At 34.7% G+C, this 24,958-nt stretch overlaps 2 protein-coding genes across 6 annotated transcripts in view; both read left to right on the plus strand.

Annotated features, from left to right (window-relative positions):
* Positions 1–3,038, plus strand: part of LOC136025231 (uncharacterized) — a 45,903-nt gene extending 42,865 nt beyond the window's left edge. The window contains exon 7 of the mRNA XM_065701065.1: positions 2,695–3,038. Coding sequence (XP_065557137.1) covers positions 2,695–2,895 — 201 coding nt within the window. The 3' untranslated portion in view covers positions 2,896–3,038. The remainder of the gene's footprint in view (positions 1–2,694) is intronic.
* Positions 3,039–7,864: 4,826 nt separating this feature from the next.
* The window catches only part of LOC136025229 (fucose-1-phosphate guanylyltransferase-like), a 35,453-nt gene continuing 18,359 nt past the window's right edge, over positions 7,865–24,958 (plus strand). For 2 of the 5 annotated variants that reach the window (XM_065701056.1, XM_065701057.1), the window contains exons 1-5: positions 7,872–8,195; positions 9,448–9,622; positions 12,167–12,430; positions 14,685–14,825; positions 17,949–18,062. In XM_065701056.1, the coding sequence (XP_065557128.1) occupies positions 8,118–8,195; positions 9,448–9,622; positions 12,167–12,430; positions 14,685–14,825; positions 17,949–18,062 (772 nt within the window). In that variant the 5' untranslated portion in view covers positions 7,872–8,117. Of the gene's footprint in view, positions 8,196–9,447; positions 9,623–12,166; positions 12,431–14,684; positions 14,826–17,948; positions 18,843–24,958 lie in introns of those variants that run through there. The other 3 variants (XM_065701053.1, XM_065701054.1, XM_065701055.1) reach the window with 3 other exon arrangements.

A 24,958-nucleotide genomic window follows, 5' to 3' on the forward strand; every position in this document is an offset into this window, starting at 1 on the left:
AATATAATATAAATTAGCAATCAACAAAGCACCGAGACACAAATGACGACCGGGACACAGGGAGTATAAATGACGACCAGGACATAAGTAAAAAAAAAAAACTAAAAAAACTAAAAAAATGGTAAAAACTACAAAATAACTAAAAACTAATAAAAAAACTAAAAAATCTAAAAATCTAAATAAACTAAAAAAGAAAAAAAAGAAAAAAGGAAAAAAATAAAGGAGAAAAACAAAACTAAAAAACGAATGTATATACAGACCGGGACACCGGGATACAAATGACGACCGGGACACAGGGAATATAAATGATGACCGGGACACAGGGACACAACTACAATGGGGACGCCGGGGGGCACAGGGGGATATAAATGACGACCGGGACACCAGGACACAAGGAATATAAATGACGCCCGGGACACTCAAAGAGAAATCACAGACTGGAACACCGGGACACAAATGACGACCGGGACACAGGGAATATAAATGACGACCGGGACACAGGGACATAACTACAAAGGGGACGCCGGGGTGCACAGGGGGATATATAAATGACGATGGCGACTCAGGGAATGGTCGATTAGCAATCACCATCAACAAAGCTCAAGGGCAATCATTAGAATCATGAGGTATAGATCTGAATACGGATTGTTTTCCCATGGACCATTATATGTTGCATGTTCAAGAGTCGGTAAACCTGAAAATCTATTTATATGCACAGACAATGGGACAGCAAAGAATGTTGTATATTCGCAAGTTTTACGTAGTTAAAAACATATATATATATATATATATATATATATATATATATATATATATATATATATATATATATATATATATATATATATATATATATATATATATATATATATATATATATATATATATATATATATATATATATATATATATATATATATATATATATATATATATATATATATATATATCTATCTATATTCACAGGTGGGACATAGGGACACAACTACAATGGCGCGTAACTAATATGGCGCGTAACGACTTACGCGCGCGGGGGGGCTTGGGGGGGCGCGAAGCGCCCCCACCAACTAGGTGTTGGGGTGGCGCGAAGCGCCACCCCAACAGCTAGTATATATATATATATATATATATATATATATATATATATATATATGTATATATATATATATATATATATATATATATATATATATATCTTTTCGTTGTTTTGAATCTTGTTTTGTCCAAAAACCTTCCTAGCCGTAATTTTCCTAAAAGTAATTTTTTACTCTTTATTCTTTTAAAGATGAATTTTTTGTGATGCTCTAGGACTTGCAATTTTTCTAGAAATTTAAGAGTATTTCTACAAAACTTCAATCCAAAATTTGATTTATTTTCTTTTTTTTCTCTTGATTCCGATCATCACCGTCCCTGAACATATGAAATTTCCTCCTTATTTCTTGATTTTTGACTGGAAATTTTCATTTCTCACACCACTTGTTAATTTTTGCTAAATCGAACGTGAGAAATGGAATAATCGGTGGCAGCCTAATCACGACCCTGGAATTTTTTGGGGCAAATAAATAACAATACAGGCATCTAGTTTTATTCTAAATATCAATATACCTTAAAGTGAATAACAACTAAAACTAAGAATATAACTCTCCTGGCCGAACATATATTATGGAATCTTCTCGTGGGATTTGAAATTTTGAACAGAAAAGTTGAATTTTCTATTTTGGAGTTTGAGAATCAATTCTAAGTTTTAAGTTAGACATCTGAATTTTCAGTTACTGAATTTCGGAACTTAAATGTAAATTTTAAATTCTTCTATTTGAGCTATGAGAAAGAACTTTCTTTAACTTTGATGCTCGGGCTTTTTTTTTTGAATGATAAATTAGATAAGGGATTTTTATTTGGATAAGGGCTCTGTATAACAATTTGGAAATTTGATTTTGGCATATGAGTATCGAGTTTTAATACACATGATTGAATTCGCCTTTTTTATTTTTAAGATTAGTATTTGAATTTTCGATTTTATTTCATCTGAGAGTTGAATATAAATTTTGAGTTATATACAGAGGAGTGTATATAGCTTTAATTTGAATTAAATTGGGTCAGGAGAATTTGTCCGTGACGATGGGTTTCATGGATCCAAAAGTGATCCTTTTTTCTCATGGTTTGCCTAATTTTTGAAATTGCCTGTCTACCAAATCGGTTTTGCGGGGGGATTTCCTCTAATCCACTGTATGAGGGCATCATTGCTGCTCATTTTTGATGCGTGATACGGTAGCCTTTTCTATGATGATCTATATTACAAAACTCGAATTATCTTTCCTTCAATTCCATCTAGGAATCTCAAAGCCGCGCCCTATATGACTAGGGAGAGAAATAGGCAGGCCTCGCCTACCATCTTAGATAACTTTAGTCAATAATCATTAAATAAAATCATTGAATCAATTGAATAACTATCAAATAAATAATAATTAAATATTAACACTTAAATAACTATCAATTAAATATTAACAATTAATTAACTATCAATTAAATAATAATCAATCGTTAAATCAATTAAGTAACTTTAATCTTTAATCAATTATCAAGTAATTTCTTCAAATTCGTCTTGGAAGTATTCATGAAAGTTTTGAGACAGATATGCCCTTTTTGGTAACACTTCTATTTCATTAATATTTATCATTGATTTCGTATTTCCAGAAAAATTATGGTAAAGACGATGCTGAATCTATATCCAAAGTAAAGGAAGTGTATACAAAAATTGGAATGAACGGTATATACAGTGACTACGAAGAAAAGACCTACAAAGAGGCTGTTTCTGCTATTGAGAGTCTCCCTAGTTCTGTATCTCATGAGCCATTTTGGGGGATTTTAAGGAAAATCTATAAAAGAGAAAGATGAATATTTTTCACTTTTCTGAGTTAAAGATTTTTCAAATATAATCTCCAATTGTAGCCTAAGCTTAGAGATCTGATTTTTTTTTTATTAAATATGTATTATGGAAAAATGTGTCCAATCTTTTATAATTACAGTTGGCTCTAAAATCTTTTGACTTAGTTTGACCCCTTGTCCCTGCAGGTATATCTATTCCACAGTGATTCCTTGTTTTTTTGTCAGTCGATATTGTCACGGTTTCTCTTGGTGCAAACCGTGACCCTCTTAGAAGACCTTTAACGCATTATTGGCAGATTAAAGCATTAAAGCAAATTTATTATTGACAGCTTCTCTCTCTTTATTTAATTAAATTTTCCCGACTATAACACCAAAACCTACCATTAGCCCAATTTAGAACCAATCAGTGACGCTAGATGGCAAAAAAAGTCTCGCTACTTTACGCTCTATAATATTTGCTTTAGGTCTTCGTTAAATGAAAATTCATTAAAAATAGCTCAAACTTGTCACCGAAATTTTTTTGGTATTGACATCTAAAACTACGAGAAAAAAATACAAAAAAAAATCGCGAGAATATTACAAAAAGTATAAAATTTCGCAAGAAAGTAAAAAGTGACTTTGAAAAAATTACCTTAAATTTCCTATTTCTTTGTGAGATTTCAGATAAATATAGAAGGAGTTTGAGGGTAGGGATGTAGAAATTAATCTCTCATTAGCCTATCGTAGGTCCCGCGAAGTGTTATGGAGTAAGACCTGTGATTCTGCTAAAGGAAAATAATAAAAAAAAACACAGTGATTAGGCCAACATTGAATTGGAAAAAGAATTGCATATATCTTGGACCAATATTCACAGGTCATTTTCAGTGCCTAATTAAAACAAACAAAACATAGTAACGGAAAAAGACTATGAATATACTTTCCCATTCTAAATATTTATTCAAGAATTTGCCTGAGACTGTAGACAGGCTTGACTTGCTAAAAGATAACAAACAAGTATTGGTCCAATAAGAGAGGCATTCTTACTCCCGCTGTTTACCCGTGCCATTTAACCAAACACTTGGAAAACTATAGACTCTATGACTATCTACTTTAGTTCTACTGCCCTAGGAATGACGCATGGACGCATAGACACATCTATTAACAAGTGAACTAACGTCATTTTTATACAATCCTACCAAGGGGGGGGGGGGGTATTGCCAGATTTGTCTCTCACTCAATTGGACGATCTGTCTTGGCTTTTCTACAATTAGCAATGGCTTGATGCCCACAACAGTTCGATTTTAATTCAGATGCGTTTCTGATTTAGCGCTTGTTGGTCATTCGGGTGGGAAGACCCAGGCTATAAAAAGTATCCATGATCTGAATCTTGCTTCATGATTTATTTTTCAGCTGAAATACAAAAGGAAAGTTGTAATGTTAGAAAAAGGTTTGACAAAATTAAAGAAGAGTTAGAATATAACTGTTGTAAACGAGAAACTTGAAGTAAAAAGAAGAAATCTTCGAAATCTTCTGTTAAAGAAATCTTAGTTGAAAACAAAAAACAAACAAACGGGCGTCCATGACAATTCTTCTCAGCAAAAACATAAAATTTAGCAGCTTCGTCAAACCTCTGTTCTCGTATTTTCAATATTTATTAGGTTTAAACCTATTTTGGGGGTATTTCCCCTTTTTATCACACCTTGCAAAACATCCTATTTTAGTAGCATTTGTAAAGTAACATGTTTTGCTTATTTGGAATCAGAATAAAAAATGTGCTTTTCTTATGTTGTATATGCTGATTTTAAATTTGGTAGTTTGAGCAGAGGTCTAGAAAAAAAATATACACTATTCTTGGTCTAACGGGCTCTATAGATTCACCGCCCGATTAGAAAATAATTTGCTACGTAATCTTGAGTAGGCACGCTTCTTGAGAAGTTTTCGATCATGTCCTCTTATCCTTGAAAAGTCATCTGGTTGAAAGACATCATATCCCCTCTATTTCGGCAATAAATCAGTGAGGGTAAATTTAGTTTGTCTTAAATTTGTATTTATCATTCGAAAGAAGGTTTAAACGTAGGCTATTCTTGAATAAAAATTCCTAAAAAGACTGACTTGACGTTCGATGGAAACAAGAGTTATGTGATCAACTGTAACAGGAGTCAACTGGCTTGATCCTACTGATTCCGAGAGGAAATTTCTTCTGATAAAGCTTGCTTCCAGTTGAAGAGCACAACTTCAGACTTTGTGTCATGAAATTCAATTCCAAGCCTAATATTCTCAGACTACAGCCACGCAAAACTCACTAATGTGCTGCATAGTGTGACTCAACTTTAGAACGTTGTCTGCTTAACACACTAGTACCAAGTTACCATTACTGGGCACGAATGACGAAGGACCAGCAGATTCCGTCAAGAACTCTATTGTTGAAGAGTGAAAAAAGGAACAGCAACCTGACAGTTAAGTTACCTTTTTTGGTCTCAATGGTCTTAAAGAAGCTGTATAGATAGAATTGAGGCGGACACTTGAGGGCCATCTACTTTGAACGAAGAATGAAGTACTAGGGAAAATTTATGACGAGAATATACATATTGGAAGGATCTAGTGTAAAAATTGATGACCCTGCATTTTAATATAGAAGGTGTCAAACCTGAAAAAATTACCATGAATGAAAATTAAAACGAACATAAATAAAAGCAACATTGATGCCAAATTTCAATTTAACGCAAGTTACTATTAATAGCAGTGTCGCTCCAACTGAAACCCTAAGGAGGGCTAAAGTGTCATTTGCACTTGTGTGAAATACCATTTGTGAAATAACCTACTTGAAAAAACGTTTAGATTTTGTAGGTTTGTATTACAATAATAGACTTAGTTTAGTAATCAGCTAAGTCAGATTATTCTTATAAACCAAATTCGATAGAAATCGAAGACCATCTCTCAATCTTGTGCCTATGCTTCGTGGAAAGGCACATCCTTCAATAATACACGTTGAAATTCCTTGCATAGCTCTGACTTCAAATAGGCTTAACATATTCACCTATTCTCATATTAAAATGGTTCTATGAAGCATGTTCTATTTCGAACATTCTGGGGTCCTTACTCTTGAGCCTTCAATTATTGTGGAGCCCTGGAGGTGCATTCTTGTATTGGAGGTACCTTTAAATTGGTAGGATTAAAAGAGCTACTGCCCTGCCCTGCAACCAGTTTTGCTCCTTGTAACTGGCAATGGGACTTTTAATGTGTGTTCAAATGATCCCTCTTTCATGTTTCTACGACCATCAGTGCTTGTCGCAAAAACACAAAATTATAATACTAATCTAAAGTAAATTGGCAACGACAAACTGAACAGCGAAAACTTCTAAATAACACGAAACTACACAACTGCACTCATAAAAATTCGAACGCTCTCTGCCTCGACAACCTCCAAAGGCAAACCATTCCTTGGTCTGGCAACTCTAATAACGAAAGATTATTGACCAATTTTTAAGCGGTTTTGGGGGATATAATTTGTAATCATACTGACGAGTGGAGTGATAATGGCTAAATTTGAAAATTAAATTTGGATCAACATCATCCATTCCTTTGAGTATACGAAACACATTTATAAGGTCACTACAACGTCTACGAAATCTGAAAGACGGGAGTTGAAGCCTAGATAGTCTCTGCGTATAAAAAAGGCACTGAAGGCATGGGACCAGCCTAGTGGCCCTTCTTTGAACCTTTCCTACCCTATGCTCATCCGTTAAATCTAATGGAAACCAAACCGAAGTATTATACTCAAGAAGAGGGTGGACCATTGATTTATATAGTAGTGAGAAATTACAAAGGTTAAACTTACTAAAACTTCTCTTTATAGACGACAAACGTTTCATTCTTTACAATTTTCGAAACATGCTTATCAAATTCCAGTTGGGTATCAAAGCAAACGCCAAGGTCACGCACTATTTCGTTAGAAGGGATTCGTATGCTAGACAGCAGGTAAGTATGCACAGGTGGGAGCTTACGAGCATAGTGTAGAACAACATACTTAGAAGGGTTTATGAACATGGAATTAGATTCGCACCAATAAGTTAGAGAGTCAAGATCCTCCTGTAAAAATTACACATCGTTTTCGTCTCGTACTGGTAGACAAAGTTTTATATCATCCGCGAACATCTTGACAGTAGAATGCTGAACAGAGGATGATACCAGAAAAAAATACCTGGTAAACACATTGCTCTTTATTAATTTTGCGCTAAAGTTTTGACTATAATAAATAATGCTAAACCATTTAGGAGATGTTGAATATGCTACATATTTGTTCTACGTACAATTGCTTGCCCCGTAAGGATGTTGTGCGAAGAAATAAACTTAGTCCATTTCTTTGCCTAAATAAATACAGCTTAAGATAATAGTTTAAGTATAAGGTAAGATATGTTATCTTATTTCATAGCTTAAATAAACATAGCAAATTTCTCTGCACAACTTGTAAAAGCATAATTTACTTCCTCGATTATATTTATCATTACTTGTTTTTTTTCTAAATGATACTGCTAATACCAAGCTCTATTAAGCTATTAGGCTTATTTTTTGACAAAAAAAATAAGCATTTGTCACTTGGGGTTCACATACAATTGAGCAAGCATAATTTTCTCATGAAAATTTCATGTTATAGGATTAAAAAAAAATTATACGACTTCTCCAGCTTTTTTTTCGTATTTGAAGTTTGTCTTAGTCAGTTTGGCACACAGCTTAGATAACAATATTCAGTTATGAAAACTCCTATCTTGCCCATGAGAAGCTTTTGCCACAGACTCTGAACTTGGTACCTCCTCCAAGCCCGCACTCCGACACGTAGATCGTACTACAACACCATAGGCAGGAACGCAATTTTGATTTGTTGCATATACAGCTTAGATACCAATATTGGTATCTGAGCTGTGCTGCCAGTTTCCTCTCTTCTGCCGCTAGCATCGCTACCGCGCACTGTGTCCCAAAAATAAATCGAGTTTTCATAACTGTATTGGTATGTAAGCTGTGGTTTGGCATCACTGGTGAGGATACAGTCTCCTATTCAAAACACTCTTCTAGTGGTTAAATTACTCTTAGCAGACCACTTATGAAGGATTTGCATCCAACCTTACTACTTTCTTCGCAAAAGCATCAGTTAAATTGAAAATCTATGAAATAAACTCAACTGACTACTTTTTTCAAACAGAAAGAATTCTTGTAGATGGCAGTGTATACTTTAAGAATATCCTTTAAGGTAGAAAATGACTGAAAAACCATACTGGGAGATTGTAGTTCTGACTTCAAAAGATCGCCAACAACAGGAAATTTACAAAAATCAGGTAAACTAAAGTCTTCCTTTTTTTTAATTCTGCTTAGCTCTATGAACACTTAAAATATTTTCTAATAAAGTAATGCCATCTATATCTTATTATCATACATAATGATGAAATAATTACTAGGAACTTAAACAAAAGGTCTTTGGTCTTTCGGCTGAAGAACAGTTTCTCCATATTAATTAATTAAATATTATCTACAAATATTTAATAATTTTTTTCGTGAAGCCTAATTAGCGTTTTCTTGAGAGTGGCCACAGTGAGCTTTAAGAAAGTAGTTGTTTAGCTAGAAGAATCTGAGTTTTATGAATTTGTATTTTATAATGTTCACTGAATGACTATGTAGAAATAAAAAGTTGTTTTTTTCTGGTCTTTTTTCTTTTGATCAACATCTTTTTATGGTCTGAGTTTCAGAATTATGTGATCTAGTGTTTTTGATTGTAGCAGGCAAAGGTTACATAATATTTCTTTGTTTTACTTCAAACGGCTTGCGTAAAAAAGGAAGTACTAGTAACATAATTTGATAAAATCCTATCTTATAGTTGGGTTAATTTTTTTTTGTCTATTTAGTACTTTACCAAATTGTTTAAACTTTGATCAATATGTGTTCCATAGTATATGGACTTTTTTTCCTTTTTACACCCTGTCACTAAAGCATACCCACGTTTTTATGCATTATTTACCTATATCATGAACAGAAAAGGTTTCATCAACCTCACTCCTTGCTTTATTAAACACATACAGGGTAGAGAAAGACAAAAGTGGATCTAGATCAAAATCTTGGGGGGGGGGATTTGAAAAGGGCACCAATAATTGCCCAAATTGATAAGTTCATTTTAAGAAGGGTAAAAACAGAAAAAAAACTAATTGAGGACAGCAGCAAAATTTTGGGAGGGAACAATCCCCTCCGGATCTGCCACTGGAACAAGATCTCTATTCCAGTTCTACCTCTGAAAATTTATAAATTGAACTTCCATATAAGTGTCTTATTTTTCTGCTGTTTATTACCGATTTCATGAAACTGTCCGTCTTCCAAAATTTGTCTGTCTCCAAAAGATTTAGGATTCCTTTCCTATGAAAAAAAATTCTACATACGTGTCTGTTCCATTACTTACAGATGTAAAATTGTGAACCATATAAGATCTACCTTAAGTAGATAAAACAGTTTTGTCAGTGTCGGTATGTGGCCTTTGCACTGTTCATAATAGTTCACCTTTTCATCAAAGACTGTTTTGACGTCACTTCATTTTCTCTTCAGATTGCTGCAAAGAAGCTCAGAAATGCAATTCTTTCGTCTATAGAATTTGAAGTGTATGCAGATCCTGAAGAATTTCCCATTGGTACTGGTGGCTCAAGCATTCATTGTCTCAATCGTCTTTTTGAAAAATATGGTGAAAATATTTTCAGCAAAAGGATATTAGTTGTACATGCAGGTATACGTTTGTTAGTCTACTTATTTTTATTTTTAGGTTAAAAGCAGTATTTCTACTGCTCAGTACCTGCATATAAGAGTGATGTAAATGAACGATTTGCATCACTCTTATTTGTAGGTAATAGCTACATAGGTCAGTGGTGGAACTAAGGAGGATCCACCTCTTCATAAATAGTGAGTATTCCTCTAAAATCGATGAATATCATGACTGCAACGATAGTTGCAACTTAATGAAGAGCGAGCAACAACCCGTAGCAACCTAAAGTTTATAAATGCATAAAAAATGTTTTCACCTGTATAGGTTATTACAGGACGACTCTTTAGGAAAGATCAGCGCTTTGAAAAAGGGAGAAGGAGATCCATCCCCTTTTGCCTCTGATTCATTAACATCTTTTTCTCCAACACATTAATAACGTGTAAAACATATCCCTCAGTTTGGAAATTTAGTATCTTTCGTAAATAGTAATGGAAATACAAAACTAATAGCGACAAAATGAAAACTCAATTTGAAGTATATTTTACCCCTTATGTTCCACCCATCCTATTGTTTGGAGAAAATTAAATCTAAAAAAAAGACAAAGTTTATTCGTGAAAAGTAAAGAGCAAATTTAAAAGTCAAAACGAACAGAATATATTTTACCTCTATTTTAGACCCATCTTTTTCTGTTGAATATGTTAAACTAAATCTAAAAAAACAAAGCTTGTTTGTGAAAAGTAAAGAAGGAATTTAAAGTTAAAAAATAACAGAATATATTTTACTCTTTATGTTCGACCCATCTTATTGTTTTGAGTAAATTAAATCTAAAAAAAGAAGTTTGTTTCTGGAAATTAAAGAGCGAATTGAAAAGTTCAAAGTAACATAAATTAGCTTGTACAAGATGTGAAACCTAAAATGAGTAGAAATTACTATGCATGAAGAATCAAGCTGAAAACAAACAGAAAATAAAATGAAATTAAAGTAAAAGTTAAAATGAATATTAATTACGATAAAAAAAATTGATGTTGCCATTCTTTTACCCCTCTTCTTCTGAAAAAAGGCTAAGGTGTCAGAAATCCCCTTCCTTTTTTTTAAATAAAAAGGCGGACATGTTGAATCTTGTTGGGATCAGCCTTATACAAATAATCATTATCGTACAAGAACGGCTAACATCAGTCTCTAATTTGTAGTCAGCAACCTCAGAAACACTTGTAAATCGAATCTGGTAAAAAATCAATTATGAAATATTTACAATTGATTCATTGGTCTAGGAGCATTATTGCCTGCGTCGTGGCTTTAACTAATGTCTTGATTTAGGATATCTGTACTTTGTGCGTTAATCTTGGTTGCAGCAACAGATGTTATCATAGCTGCAGTGCCAGATATAAACTAGTAAGGATCGAACCCTAGCTCATAGCAACCGAAAATTTAAAAAGGCATTTTGAAAAAAAAACTATCAAGTGAAGAAGAGTCTCCATTTGAAATTAGTTCAGGAATGAAAACTTTTATTCCCATTAATCTTAAAAGCAAAGTTTTATTGTGAAACAAATTTATGGGAAGTTTGAAAAGTAGCCTGAAATCCCTCGATAATGGTATCGAATCAAAATGGAAACTGCACCCTTGGAATCATCATAGCCAAAAACTCAATATAGGAGACTACTTTCTCCCATCTTAAGCAAAAAGGAAAACCGCTTTCGCATGTGAATCTTTGACGTGTTTCCTTTTTTGCCTGTGTGATTGTACCTAATTAGTGGTCATAAAATGTTGGAGAAGGTTCATTGGAAAAGAAATCACTATATCTAGTGAAATTTGTAAATAACATAAGATAATATTGGAATAAAATAGTATTTCTGACAAAAACTGCATCTTCAGATATATGACGATAGAACACATGCATCTTGTGAAAAATTGCTTTCTAGGAAAGCAATGTTATGTCATAGTTATGTAATGTCATTATGTTCCTTGAATTTCCATCGTAAACCGGGTTTCAGACTACCCCTTATAATATAAAAAAAACTCACTAAACCAAATTATTTATCAACAACAACAAAGATGATAAACTCCATAATATGAAGAATATTGCATGGGAGATATATCGTTCTTTACTGAACTATTCAGCGATATTGCAATAAAAGTTGTGCACAAGTTGTGAAATTTGGCTGTTAGAATTCGTATACCATTCTTATGATTATGAATTACAGAAAGTTTCTAAAACTTTACAAGTTTTCTCTCAAGAAATAATCTTGACAGGAACGTCTGTTGGCTACAGATCCGGAGGTGATGGATCCAGAGGTGGTTTTAGGAGGGATAGAGAGGAGGCACTTGCCCCGGGCGCAGAAATTTTAGGATTGCAAATTTCAAATAAATAATTGAGCGGTTATAATTATTCTTTAATTTTTGAAACTTTAGTTTTATTAAAATGAAGTAGAGGGCTCACTTGGCAAAATTCCGTTAATAAATGAAAATTCTGTTAAAATTTGGCGCAAAAATTTTGCTAATCAAGATTTTGCCCCAGGTGCAAGAGAGGTCGGAACCGCCACTGCGTGCATTAAATTTTTTCTATTTTAGGTGGATTTAGTAAGCGACTTCCAAACCACTCGATATTTGGCAAGATATTTTCGCCAGTATCTGTCCATGGGCACAATATCAGAGACCTCCTTGACTTGAAAATTGAATTTACCCAACGATTTTGTCCTTTTATGGTCAACGGAGGTGTTTTCTTTGCGGCGTCGGATGACGTCGAAACTTTCACCCTGGAAGGACTTAAGGTTAAAGATTTCAGGAATTTTGAAGGTGTAGTTGCATTAGCTCACCCATCAAGTCTTGAGATTGGTAAGTATGTCTACTCTTAATTCTTAAAATAGCAATAAATTAATGTTTTAATTAGTGCTGGAAAGTATTCAGGATTTGAATGAGAAATTCCCTCCAATTTAGTGAAAAACCATGAAGCTGCTCGTGAGCTGCAGTAATATGTACTCATTTGAAAGAAAATTATTAGTAATGAAGTGTCCTTCCTGCAAGATTACGAAGTTAAACTTATTTTTTGATGCAAAACATAATATTTTTACAGATGAAATACATAATTGAAAAACATTTGTTCCGTGATGTTAATAATTTACATATAGCCCGCTATAACATCAAATAGTTCGTGGTAACGAAGTGTAAGTAAGGAGCGACCCGGCTCAATAGTAACCGAAACTCTAAAAGAAGGAATTTTCATACCAATAGATATATGAAAAATATCGGCTTATTATGCTGATTCCTCATACATAAGTTTCAATAAGTTTGGTCTTAACCCTTAAAGGCTACGAGCCTGAGAGAATTTACCTGATTTCTGGAAAAAGGGAGAAATTTCCCTTAAAAATCATATGATCTTAATGAAAATCACACCATCAGATACAGCGTATCAAAGAATACCTACTGTAGAGATTTTCAAGTTCCTATCTACAAAAATGTGGAATTTTGTATTTTTTTGCCAGAAGGAAGATCACGGATGTGCGTCTATTATTTTTTTTTCCCAGGGGTGATCATATCGACCCAGTGGTCCTAGAATATCGGGGTTCATTCGAACGAAAATTAAATGCTCTAGTGCTCTTTTTAAGTGACCAAAAGGATTGGATGGAAAATAGGCCCCTTCTAGCGCCCTTTTCTCAAAATCATCCGATCAAAATTTTGAGATAGCCATTTTGTTCAGCATAGTTGAATAACTACATCTTTGGAGATAACGCGAACCCCCAGAGCCCTTTGGAAAAGGTGTTTAAGTTATAAAATTCACCCATTGTCTGCATGTAGCATTTGTTATTGGGAAGTATGCTTACATTTTTCGGCAGGGGGGATTTTCCGCTTGTGGGATTTTCCAAGGAGAGAATTTTTCATGGGAAGGAAATTTCCAGGGGGTGAATTTTTCAGAGAAAATTTTACAGTTGGGGAATTTGCGGGAATTCTTATATGAAATTATTCTTATGTCTTTCTTTCTCTTTGGCGACTCACTTTTACTTGTGGAAATGTTAAGAGTAATTGTCCGTGGGAAATTTTTACCAGGATTGAATTGACTAGAGTAGTGGTTCCCAAGCTGGTGTAAGCGTACCCCTTTGGGGTCCGCAACAGTTTTTCGGAGGTACCAGGCCGGTCAGCACAAAAAGAAAACAACACTTTAACTTTAGAACTGGCAATTTTATGTTTGTTTTAGGTATAGTTTACTTAGTACCGGAAACTGAGAGGGGCTACTTAAAATGTATTGTGGATAAAAAGGGGCACAGTGTCTTAATAAGTTTGAGAACCTCTGATATAGAGGATACATCTGTGGGGAGGAGGGATTTTTCCAACATTATTTAAAAAAACGATCAGAAATTAAACAAAAAAAAGTTTACTCAACTGAAAGTAAGGAGCAACACAAAAAGTTGAAACAAACAGAAATTATTACGTATATGAGGGGGGTTGCTTCCTCTGCAACACCTTGCTCTTTACGCTAAAGTTCGAGCTTTGTCCTAATTTTTTAAGCACAACTCCTGAAGCACATGGTTCGTTTAATATAAAAAGATAGAACAATAAGAAGCTTTTTGAAAAGTACTAAAGAACTTTAGCGTAAAGGCAAGGTGCTGAGGAGGGGGAACACCCCTCATGAACATGATAATTTTTGTTTGTTATTAAGTTTTAACTTTGCTCCTTTTTTTTTTTATTTAATACAAATAAGAGCAGAGTAAAAAAATATGAAGAGGAAAAAATGAAATTAAAATAAAAAACTGGCTCAAACTTCGAAACTGGGACTGCTTCACGTGCAACATGCCATGCTGCAAGCATTTAAATATATATACTACGGGCAAAATGAAGCAAAAATCTTAAATACTGAAAAAAATTTTACGTATTTCTGTATTCTCATGCTATTTCTATGTTTTAGTGAGCTGTCGATTGTATGAAAGCAAGATTTTAGTTACCTCTTTCTTTTTAGTGTTTTTCCCAATATTTCGGGTTGGCGCTCGTAAAGTCTTTCTTTTTCTTCTCTCTGTCTATCTTCTACAAGGTAACTGTGTTTTTTTTCATTAAGGCTGTCAACAAAGTTCTGTATTCTTTGGTAAATTCATTTCAGGTAAAAACCATGGTGTTTATGTTTTGTCATTGCCAACACCAGGTTCGTCTCTTGCCTGGTTTGATGACGATTGTACAGAAGTTCTACAGAAGCCGTCTGTGTCTGCTATGCGTAGCCATGGTTGTACTTTTACTAATAATGGTAAGTTTTTCTATTTGGCTTTCCTTGTTTATTTGATTTTTAAAATTATTTGAAACCACCCCAAGCAAGGTGTAAGTATAGCAGGATTGTTGGGATGTGTTTAAATTAAGTATATTTTAGTGATGTGTATATAATTTGCACTGAAAGTAACAGTTAGGGGCTTGATCTACGTTGCCCGGGCAGCACAACCTTTGTTCAGCCTTAACGGAAAAATTGTTGGGGTAATAACACTTTGGCTTTGTGTATTTGCCGTCAATTTTGTTATCGTTGTCAACTCACTATAATTTTTCAAAATAGCATGGCTCAAGAAGTATTTTCTTCAAGAAAAATGATCAAACTATCGGCGACATATTTTTGAATAATGCTGAAGGAAAAAATGGCTTGAGGCCCATATTTCATAATTATGAAAAAATGAGACAAGTGTATAAAATGCTAAAGAAAAAATAACGCTTAGGAAAACAGCTTGTCATAGCAAAGATTCTGTTGCAGTTTCTGGAGTTCTCCCAAAATATGTGATATTCTTCTTGAGGAGAAGGGGTTCAAATGTAATTGCTTCTGTGTTATCTTGTCGTTCTCAGTTACTTGGAAGGAGGAGGAGTTTTTACCAGTGTGGTGGCATCAGACAGCTTGATGCTGCAACAATCTAGTTGCAGTAGTAGGGCTCAGCTTCTACCAGAAAGCTCTAACAATTCAAATCACAAACCGTTCTCAGGACCGTAGCATCACAAGCTTGCAACTGGAAGTAAGGACCTAATTTTGTTCAGTCAACTTTCGAAGCCTATATTTCTACCTCAACCATGAATCCGCTCTGTATCAGGTTTTAGTGTTTCAGATTGAATTACGTTAAAATAACTCAGGGATTTCAACTCCTCTTTAAGACATTTTTAGGCTATTTAAACATGAAAAACTCAATTTTCATATCAAATACTTTGTTTTTCGACCAAGCCATTTCAACCCAAAGCCTTGTTTTTCAACTATTTATTCAAACAACTTTAGGATAAATAAAAGATTTTTAATTACCAAAAACCTTTAAGTATATTGATATTCCTACGAAGTAGCTATAAAGGATTACCAAGTGCGCCTAGCTTAGGGTATAAATTTTAATTATAGGCAGTGGGCTAGTGCCTTTTTTTAATAGTCGAAAGTGATTGGGGGACAGCTAACCTCCCTCCCACGCCCACCATTTCCTTAAGTACATTCAATCGAAATTTTGAGATAGCCATTTCGCTCAACGTAGTTGAAAGTTACGGAAATTATGATTCTGAAGATGACAACCTCCTAGAGCCCTCAGGGCAAGGGTAGTAAGTTGTGCTCTGGGGGCATATATAGATGTGCTCTGGGGGGTTTATGTAGAAAGGGTGATCATATAAACTTCGGAGGGGGCTCATTGGATTGCTAATCAGAGGTTTTAGTACCTTTTCTGAGATTCAGAGTTATAAGAGGGTGGATAACCCCCCACCTCGTATTTTCCCGAAATGCATCTGATAGAAATTTTGAGATGGCCATTTTTTCTCATAGAAACTGTGAATAGGACTCATTCGACTGGAAATTGAAAGGGCTAATGCCCATTTTAATAATCGGAAGTGACTGGAGGGCAACTAACACCCCTTCCATGCCCACCATTTCCCCAAACATATCCAATCAAAATTTTTAGTTACCCATTTTGTTCATCGGAGTTCCAGGGTCTGGGAATTATGGTTTTGAGAATGACGACCCCCCCCAACCAGCCCTCAGGGCAAGGTTGTAAGTTATGCCTTGGGGATGTATAAGCCGTATATAGAAAGGCTGATCGTATAAACTTCTGAGAGGCTAATTGGGCTGGTAATCAGAAGCTCTAGTGCCCTTTTTAAGATTCAGAATGATCTGAGTGTAGATAACCCCCGCACCATGTATTTTCCCTAAATGCAACCTATGGAAATTTTGAGATGGGCATTTGTTGTCGTAAAAACTTCCAAAAGGCTCATTCGATTGGAAATTGAAAGGACTAGTGCCTTTTTTAATACTCAAAATATCTTTTTATAATAATTGAGTATTTTTAATACTCAAAATATCGTAGAAACGTCAAAAAAGGCCCATTCGATTGGAAATTGGAAGGGCCTTTTTAATAGTCAAAAGCGATCGGAGGGCAACAAGCCCCCCCCCGCTCCCGATTTGCATCAATTCCAAAAAAACGTCTAATAAAAATTTTATGATAGCCATTTTGCTCAGCGCAGTTGAAAGGTCTGGAAATTGTGTCTTTGAGGATGACAACCCCCCCCCCAGATCTCTCAGCGCAAGGAATATAAGTTATGCCCCGAGGGCATATAAGGTTTTATTGGAAGGGTGGTCGTATAAACTCCGGAGGGGGCTCATTTGATTGGAAATCAGATGTTCTATTTCCCTTTTTAAGAGTCAAAGTGATCTGGGGCACCCCCCCCCCTGATGAAAACAAAATACTTTTGAAATGTTTTCACTTTTCTTACTTTAATAAATAAAAAAAATTATGAAAACTTATAAGGAATAAATATCAGTATATATCAGTTAAACTGACAATCGATGCTGATTTTTTGTTGTTGTTGTTTCTTTCAGTAAAGTGCAAATTGTGTTCTGATCTTGAGAAGGCATGGGGGTTATCAGCCTACTCATGTTAATTTTTGCTCGTTTTGAGTTTGACATTGGCTATTTATTGTAGTTTCTGTTCATTTTGAGTTTCATTTATTTATTTATTTATAGTGATTTGCAGTAGTTTTACGCTTGGAAGATTATTTGACTTTATTTTTGCTCATTCTTAACTCTTTACTTTTCGTTGAAAAACTTTTAAATTAATTTCACCAAAAGGCATCTCGTCTGTATCCAATGTGTTTATCTAAATTGCGCAGAACCTTATTTTTGCTAACCTTATTATTTTTTAATTACCAAAAACTGTTAAGTATATTGATAATCCTACGAGGTAGCAACAAACAGATTATACCAATCGACGAAGTGCGCTTACCTTAATATCTAATCGACTAAGTGCGCTTAGTATAAATTTCAATTTCATAAACTGACATTTTGTCTGTATCCAATTTGTTTATCTATTTGCCCTTAACCTTAATTTTATTGATGTTCTATTAAAGTTAGTAAAAACTTTTTATCCATGTTTAGGTGCGGAATGTGTTTATTCTGACAGTTGTTTCTGGATAACCCCAAGTGTTGCTCATAAGTTGCTGGAACTGGAGCGTCATTTTGACATCTATAAAAAAGAAACCTGTATATATGGTAATTTTTTAACTTGTTTGGGAAGAAACAAAAATATTATAAAAGTGGGTGATTCTCTGCAACAAGCCATCTGTGAAGCATTAAAAGAAACTCCTCTCCGTGTTTTAGTTCTCAAAAATTCGAATTTTTATCATCTGGGAACCATTAAAGAATATCTAGACAATTTAACCAAAAATAGGGATATGAGAGAGACATATAATTTTATTGTTCAAAGTACCGGTTTTCTGAAGGATGTTTCTGTGATGTGTTCTCGTATAAAGCCAGATTGTTATTTAAGTGCATCAGTTGTTGAATTTTCGGTTATTCAAATGCCAGTTAGGGGAGAGAGAATTATATTATCAAACGTTCAACTGATTGGCAGAGAAGCAATTGATCTCCCTTCGGGTTGGCTGTTTCACACAATTCCTATCAATGTGCAAGCCTCAGTAAAATACGTAACTATAGCAATGCATGAAAATGATAATCCCAAACAAAAATGTTCGAATTCTAGAATTGTTTTTGGTGAAGTTTTTATCGAAACACTGACAAGCTTTGATGGCGTTGAACTGTGGAATTTGCCTTTGTTCAAGGCCTGTGAAACTATGACTGACTCGTTTTTATGGACCCTTGACTTTATCAAAACTGTGTCTGCCCAACCTGAAAATTTGAGCCTATATTTTTCAATGGCAGAATGTATGAAGAGATGCAGTATACAGAAGATGAAACATTTCCGTTCATTAATGTCCTGAAAACTTAATTTTGTTTTAATCATAATAATGTGCAATGAAATAGTTATACGAATCGGTTTTATTTTCGTTGTGGTTATACGTACATAGGCTCACATTAAGGTGTGGAAGGGGGACAAGAGTGGCTTGGTGCTCTTTAAAAAAGTATATAACATTACTCTTATTTCCTGTACTCAGATCCTGCTGATGATTTAAGACTCCTAGAATTAAGTTTGAGTAAAATGAATGAAGTTTTTGAAATTTTTGCGAGTTCAGAGGGCTAGAATAGGTTTTATAATTAATATTAGGAAGACTAAGTTGCCAAGGCTAGGGATAAATGAAGATGAAAAGGTGACCTTGGGAACAAAAAGACCGATAAAGTGGACAGCTACACTTACCTTGGTAAAATCAAACCGTTCGAACTGTAATTATGGAGCGACGCGGCTCAATAGTAAAGAAGTTTTAAAAACGGAATTTTGATATCGTTAGATGTATAAAAAGAATTGGCTTATTATGTCGATTACAAATACATCAAGATACATTAAGTTTATTGGTACCCATCAAAGGCTACGAGCCGGAGAAAATTTGCCTGATTTTCGAAAAGGGGGAAAACACTCCCTAAAAGTTAAAGAATCTTCACGAAAATGACACCATCTGATTCAACGTATCAGAGAACTGTACTGTCCATGTTGTGGAATTTTGTGTTTTTTTACCAGAAGAAAGATCAAGGTGCGTGTTTATTTATTTGTTTGTTTGTTTTTCAGGGGTGATAATATCAAACCAATCGTCCTAGAATATCAGGAAAGGGCTCATTCGAACGACAGTTAAAATCTGTAGTGTCCTATTTAAGTGATAAAAATTAGTGGCACCTACCCCCCATGCCCTTTTTTCATCAGTAGTCTGATCAAATTTTAAGATAGCCATTTTTTCAGCATAGTTGGAAGGTCTAATAACTATGCCTTTGGAGATTACATGGACTCCCACATCCCTTGGGAAAAGGTCTTTAAGTTATGAAATTTGCCCATTGCTTACGTATAGTACTTCTAACTGGGAAGTATGTATACATTTTTCGGTTTGTGGGAAGGGCGGGGTGAATTTCTGGAGATTTTCAATAGGGAGAGAAGTTCGGGGTGTGAATTTTTCATAGGAAATTTTACATTGGGAGAATTTTCTAGAAATGATATACGAAATTCTTTGTTTTTTTTTGGTCTTATTTTCTCTTTGCCTACTCAATTTTACATGTGGAGTTTTTAAGGGTAATTGTCCGAGGAAAAGTTTCACCGGAATTGAATTGTCTAGAGAGTTTTCTGCGAGGAGGGATTTTTCCGTTGAGTGGGAGACGGGCATCCTGGCATTATTTTAAAAGACGATCAGAAATTTAGTAAAAAAACTAGTTTTTTTCAACTGATATAAGGACTACCATTCAATAAAGCGAATAGAAATTATTTTGTTTATTAGGGGGGGGGGGAGTTTACTCCTCCCCACTGCTTTGGTCTTTACGCTAAAGTTTGACATGTCCCAATTCTCTAAGAACTAATCGTGAAACACAAGGGTCGTTTAATTAGAACAATAAGAAGCTTTTCTAAAGTACTAGAACACTTTAGCGTGAAGAGCAAGGTTGCGAGGAGGGGGCAAACCCTAATATTCGTAATAATTTATGTTTTGTTTTAGGTTTAATGCTGCTTCTTACTCTCAGTAGATAAAACTTGTTTATTCTTTAATCAAACAGTTCGTGCTAACGAAATGTATGTAAGAAGCGGCCCGGCTCAATAATACCTGGAACTCTAAAAAACTGGATTTTGATACCAATAGAAATATCAAAAGTATTGGAGTTTTATGCTGATTTCAAGTATATGTCTTATTAAGTTTAGTCGTTCTCATCAAAGGTTCCGAGCCTGAGGAAATATACCTTATTTTCGAAAAAGGGGAAACATTCCCTAATAGTCATTGAATCTTAACTAAATCACACAATCAGATTCAGCGTATCAGAGAATCCTATTGTTGAGTTTTCAAGCTCAAATGGGGAATTTTGTACTTTTTGCCAGAAAAAAGATCACGAATGCGTGTTTATTTTTATTTTTTTTCAGGGGTTATCATATCGACCCAGTGGTCCTAGAATATCGTGAGAGGGCTAATTCGAACGGACATTAAACTCTCTAGTGCTCTTTTTAAGTGAACAAAAATATTGGGGGACCACTAGGCCCCCTCCCCCACCCCTTTTCCCCAAAATCATCCGATTATAATTTTGAGATAGCCATTTTGTTCATCATAGTTGAAAGGCCCAATAATTATGCCCTTGGATTTAACACGACCCCCCAATATCCTCAGGGGAAAGATATTTAAGTTATGTTATGTACGAGAATAACACTGCTGTGGTTAAGGTAGGAAATGAAAATGACAGCTGGTTTTGTATTAAATCATGAGTTAAGCAGGATTGTGTTCTATATCCCTTTATATGGATTAAATAAAAAAAACTATTTTTTTTAAATGAAAGTAAGGAGCAACATTAAAACTTAAAACGAACAGAAATTACTCCGTATATGAAAGGGGCTTTTCCTTCTCAATGCCTCGCTCTTTACGGTAAAGTTTGACACTTTCTCTTAACTCTATTTTTAAAACAGTAAGTAACTTTAGCGTAAAGAGCGGGGGGTTGAGGAGGAAAAGCCTCTTTTATGTACGGAGTAATTTCTGTTCGTTTTAAGTTTTAATGTTACTCCTTACTTTTATTTAAAAAACTACTTTTTATTTATATTATTTCTGAACGTTTTTGAATTAATACATGTTTGAATTTGGCTCTCCGCACATAAACTATTAAAATCAAATTTGCATATAATTTTTTTTGGCTAAATGGCTTTCTCTTAGTTTTTATCAGACGATTTTGAGAAATAAGGGGTGGGGAAAGAGGCCTAGTTGACCTCCGATTTTTCGGTTACTTAAAAAGGCAAGTAGAACTTTAAATTTTTAACGAACGTTTTTATTAGTAAAAAATATACATAACTTGAGATTTAACTTACGTAACAAACTTCTATATTCTTATATTTTTATTATGTAAATGAGGGGGGTTTTCCCCTCGTTAATACCTCGCTCTTTACACTAAAGTTTAAGTTTTGTCCCAATTCTTTAAGAATGACCCCTGAATCAGAAAGGCCGTAGAATAAATAGTTGAAATTACTAAAGATACTTTAGCATAAAGAGCGAGGTATTTAGGAGGAGAAGAACCCGTCATATGCGTAATAATCTCTTTTAGTTTTAAGTTTTAATGCTACTCCTTACTTTCAATTGAAAAAAACTTTTTTATGTTTATTTTTTCATTGTTTTTTAAAGTAATGCTAGAAAATCCTGCGCCCTTTTCATTGAATTTCTATTCCCCCATGACATATTACTCCAAGGAAAGATCTTCTCACATAGCCCCCTCCCCTCACCCCACCCCCCCAAACCAAAAAAATCCCCAGAAAACGTCTGTACAACTGTATGTAAACAATGGTTAAAATTTGTAGCTTGCAGCCCCTCCCCCGGGGACTGTGGGGGAGTGAGTCATCCCCAAAGACATAGTTATTAAAATTTTTGACTATGCTGAACAAAATGGCTATCTCAAAATTTAGATCCGTTGACTTTGGGTAAAAAATGTGCGTAGCAGGGGGCCCAGGTGCCCTCCAATTTTTTGGTCACTTAAAAAAGGCACTAGAACTTTTCATTTCCTGTTAGAATGAGCCCTCTTGCAACATTCTAGGACCACTTGGTCAATACGATGACCACTGGGAAAAAAAACAACAAATAAACACGCACCTGTGATCTGTCTTCTGGCAAAAAATACGAAAATCCACATTTTCGTAGATAGGAGCTTGAAATTTTTGAATTGGGGTTCTCTGATACGCTGAATGCGATGGTGTTATTTTCGTTAGGATTCTATGACTTTTAGGGGGTGTTTCCCCCTATTTTCCAAAATAAGGCAAATTTTCTCAGGCTCGTAACTTTTGATGACAAAGACTAAATTTGATGAAACTTGTATATTTAAAATCAGCATGAAAATCCAATTCTTTTGATGTGTCTTTTAGTATCAAAATTCCGTTTTTAGAGTTTCGTTTACTATTGAGCCGGGTCGCTACCACGAACTGTTTGATTATTGCAGTTTTTATTAAAGGATGTGATCGTCTCTTGCTAGGTTGCTAGCTATCGCTTCAATCCGGATCCTTTAAAAGGAGCCAAATTATGCTCATAATATGGAGTTATGGATTATTATATTTTTAGTATTGGACGTAATTATCTTTTACTAGGTTGCTAGCTACCGTTGCAACTTGGATTTATGTATATTATATTTATAAAAATCACTGAAAGGTACTTTAACTTTTTTAAATGAATTACTTAATTGATTAAAACTCTGTTTCAAACTAAATCTAAATTGAAGTTATCGGGCCCCAGGGATTAGTTCTATCAAATATGTATATCGTCTTACTGAGAAAAACATAAAAAACGAATGACCGTGATTGTCAGTTTAATTGACATATACCGATATTTATTCCTTGCATTTTGGGAAAATCCCAGGTGGGGGGGGGGAGAATTCACTCTCCGATCACTCTGAATGTTATAAAAGGTACTAAAACTTCTAATTACCAATCGAATGAGCTCCCTTAAAAGTTCATACGACCGCACTTTCTATTATAAACTTCATATGCCCCAGAGGCACAATTTATAACCTTTTTTTTTGAAGTTTCTGCGACAACAAATATCCATCTCAAAATTTCTATCAAATCCATTTCATGAAAATACGAGGTATGTGTGTGTGGGGGGTATCCACCCTCCGATAACTCTGAATAATATAAAGGGCCCTAGAACTTCTGATTACCAATCCAATGAGCCTCCTCCGAAGTTCATACGTTTACCCTTTGTATATAAAGCTTATATGCCCCCAAGATAATAACTTACTACTCTTGCCCTGAGGACTGTGGGGAGGGGGGTGGTGGTTGTCACCCTCGAATATATAATTTCCGGATCTTTTAACTATGTTGATCAAAATGGCTATCTCTAAATTTTGATTGAATGAGTTTGGAGACATGGTGGGCCTGGGAGGGGGGTTAGTTGTCCAAAACCACATTTTACTATTAAAAAGGGCACTAGCCCTTTCATTTTCCAACCAAATGATCCCTTTTCGAAGTTTCAATGACAACAAATGGCCATCTCAAAATTTTCTATCAGATACATTTCGGGAAAATACGAGATGTGGGGGTGGGGGTATCCACCCTCCGAACACTCTTAATCTTAAAAAAGGCACTAGAACTTCTGATTACCAATCCTGTGAGCCCCTCTGAAGTTTATACGATCATCCTTTCTAAATATACCTTATATGCCCACAGGGCATTTTTTTAAAGATAAGATATTTATTTCAAAAAATTTCAATCACAAGTCCTGAAGGACCTAATTCGCATTTCCGAGTCATAAAGCCAAAAAAAAAATCATAAAAAAGCACAACAGCTAAAAAACTGGCTAAACAATGCCAAAAACAACAATATCAGAATTGCAAAGTCATTCATAAGTAAAAAAAAAAATAGCGGCAAAATATAAAAAAATTAAAAAGGTAAAAACTAAAAAATGAGATAAAATTAGCGTTAAAAAGGTTTAAAAGAGAACATATTAACAAGGGGGAGGGAATAAAGAATCAAACGAACATAAAACTTGGATACCATCATTACCAAAGAAAAAAAAAAAAGAAAAAGAAGAACTAGCGGTTTATTTTTATCAGTAATGTAGGGGGCAAAGCCTTTTTCATACCTGGAGGCTAAGCAACGGATGGGGGACAATTCCTTAGGGAAAATGTTTTCCATGCAAAGATTTATTATTGCATTTCTGCAAAACGGGGGCATAACGCTCCTCTCCTGTTCTCAAGAGTTTCCAGCTCGGCCTTTCTTAGAAGGAGCGGGAGGGTGCCTTAGCTTCTTTAGAAATTATTTTCAGGGCTCTTTTTTGAATGAATTCAATTTTTTTCTGATTCATCACGGGAGATGCCAGGATGTCAAACTGGACAAATGTATTCAAGATGTGGGCGGAAAAAGGAAGTATAGATGCTTAACCCTTTCATACCTGAACGTTGAAGAAATGCTTGAAAAATTCTGAAACCTTGCAATAATAATCAACGTAAGCTTAGTTTCAACGGATTTTCAGCTTCAATTATTTATTTCATTCATAAACTGAAATGAA

Source organism: Artemia franciscana, chromosome 3 (assembly GCF_032884065.1).
Source record: "Artemia franciscana chromosome 3, ASM3288406v1, whole genome shotgun sequence".
Classification (NCBI taxonomy): Eukaryota; Metazoa; Arthropoda; class Branchiopoda; order Anostraca; family Artemiidae; genus Artemia; species Artemia franciscana.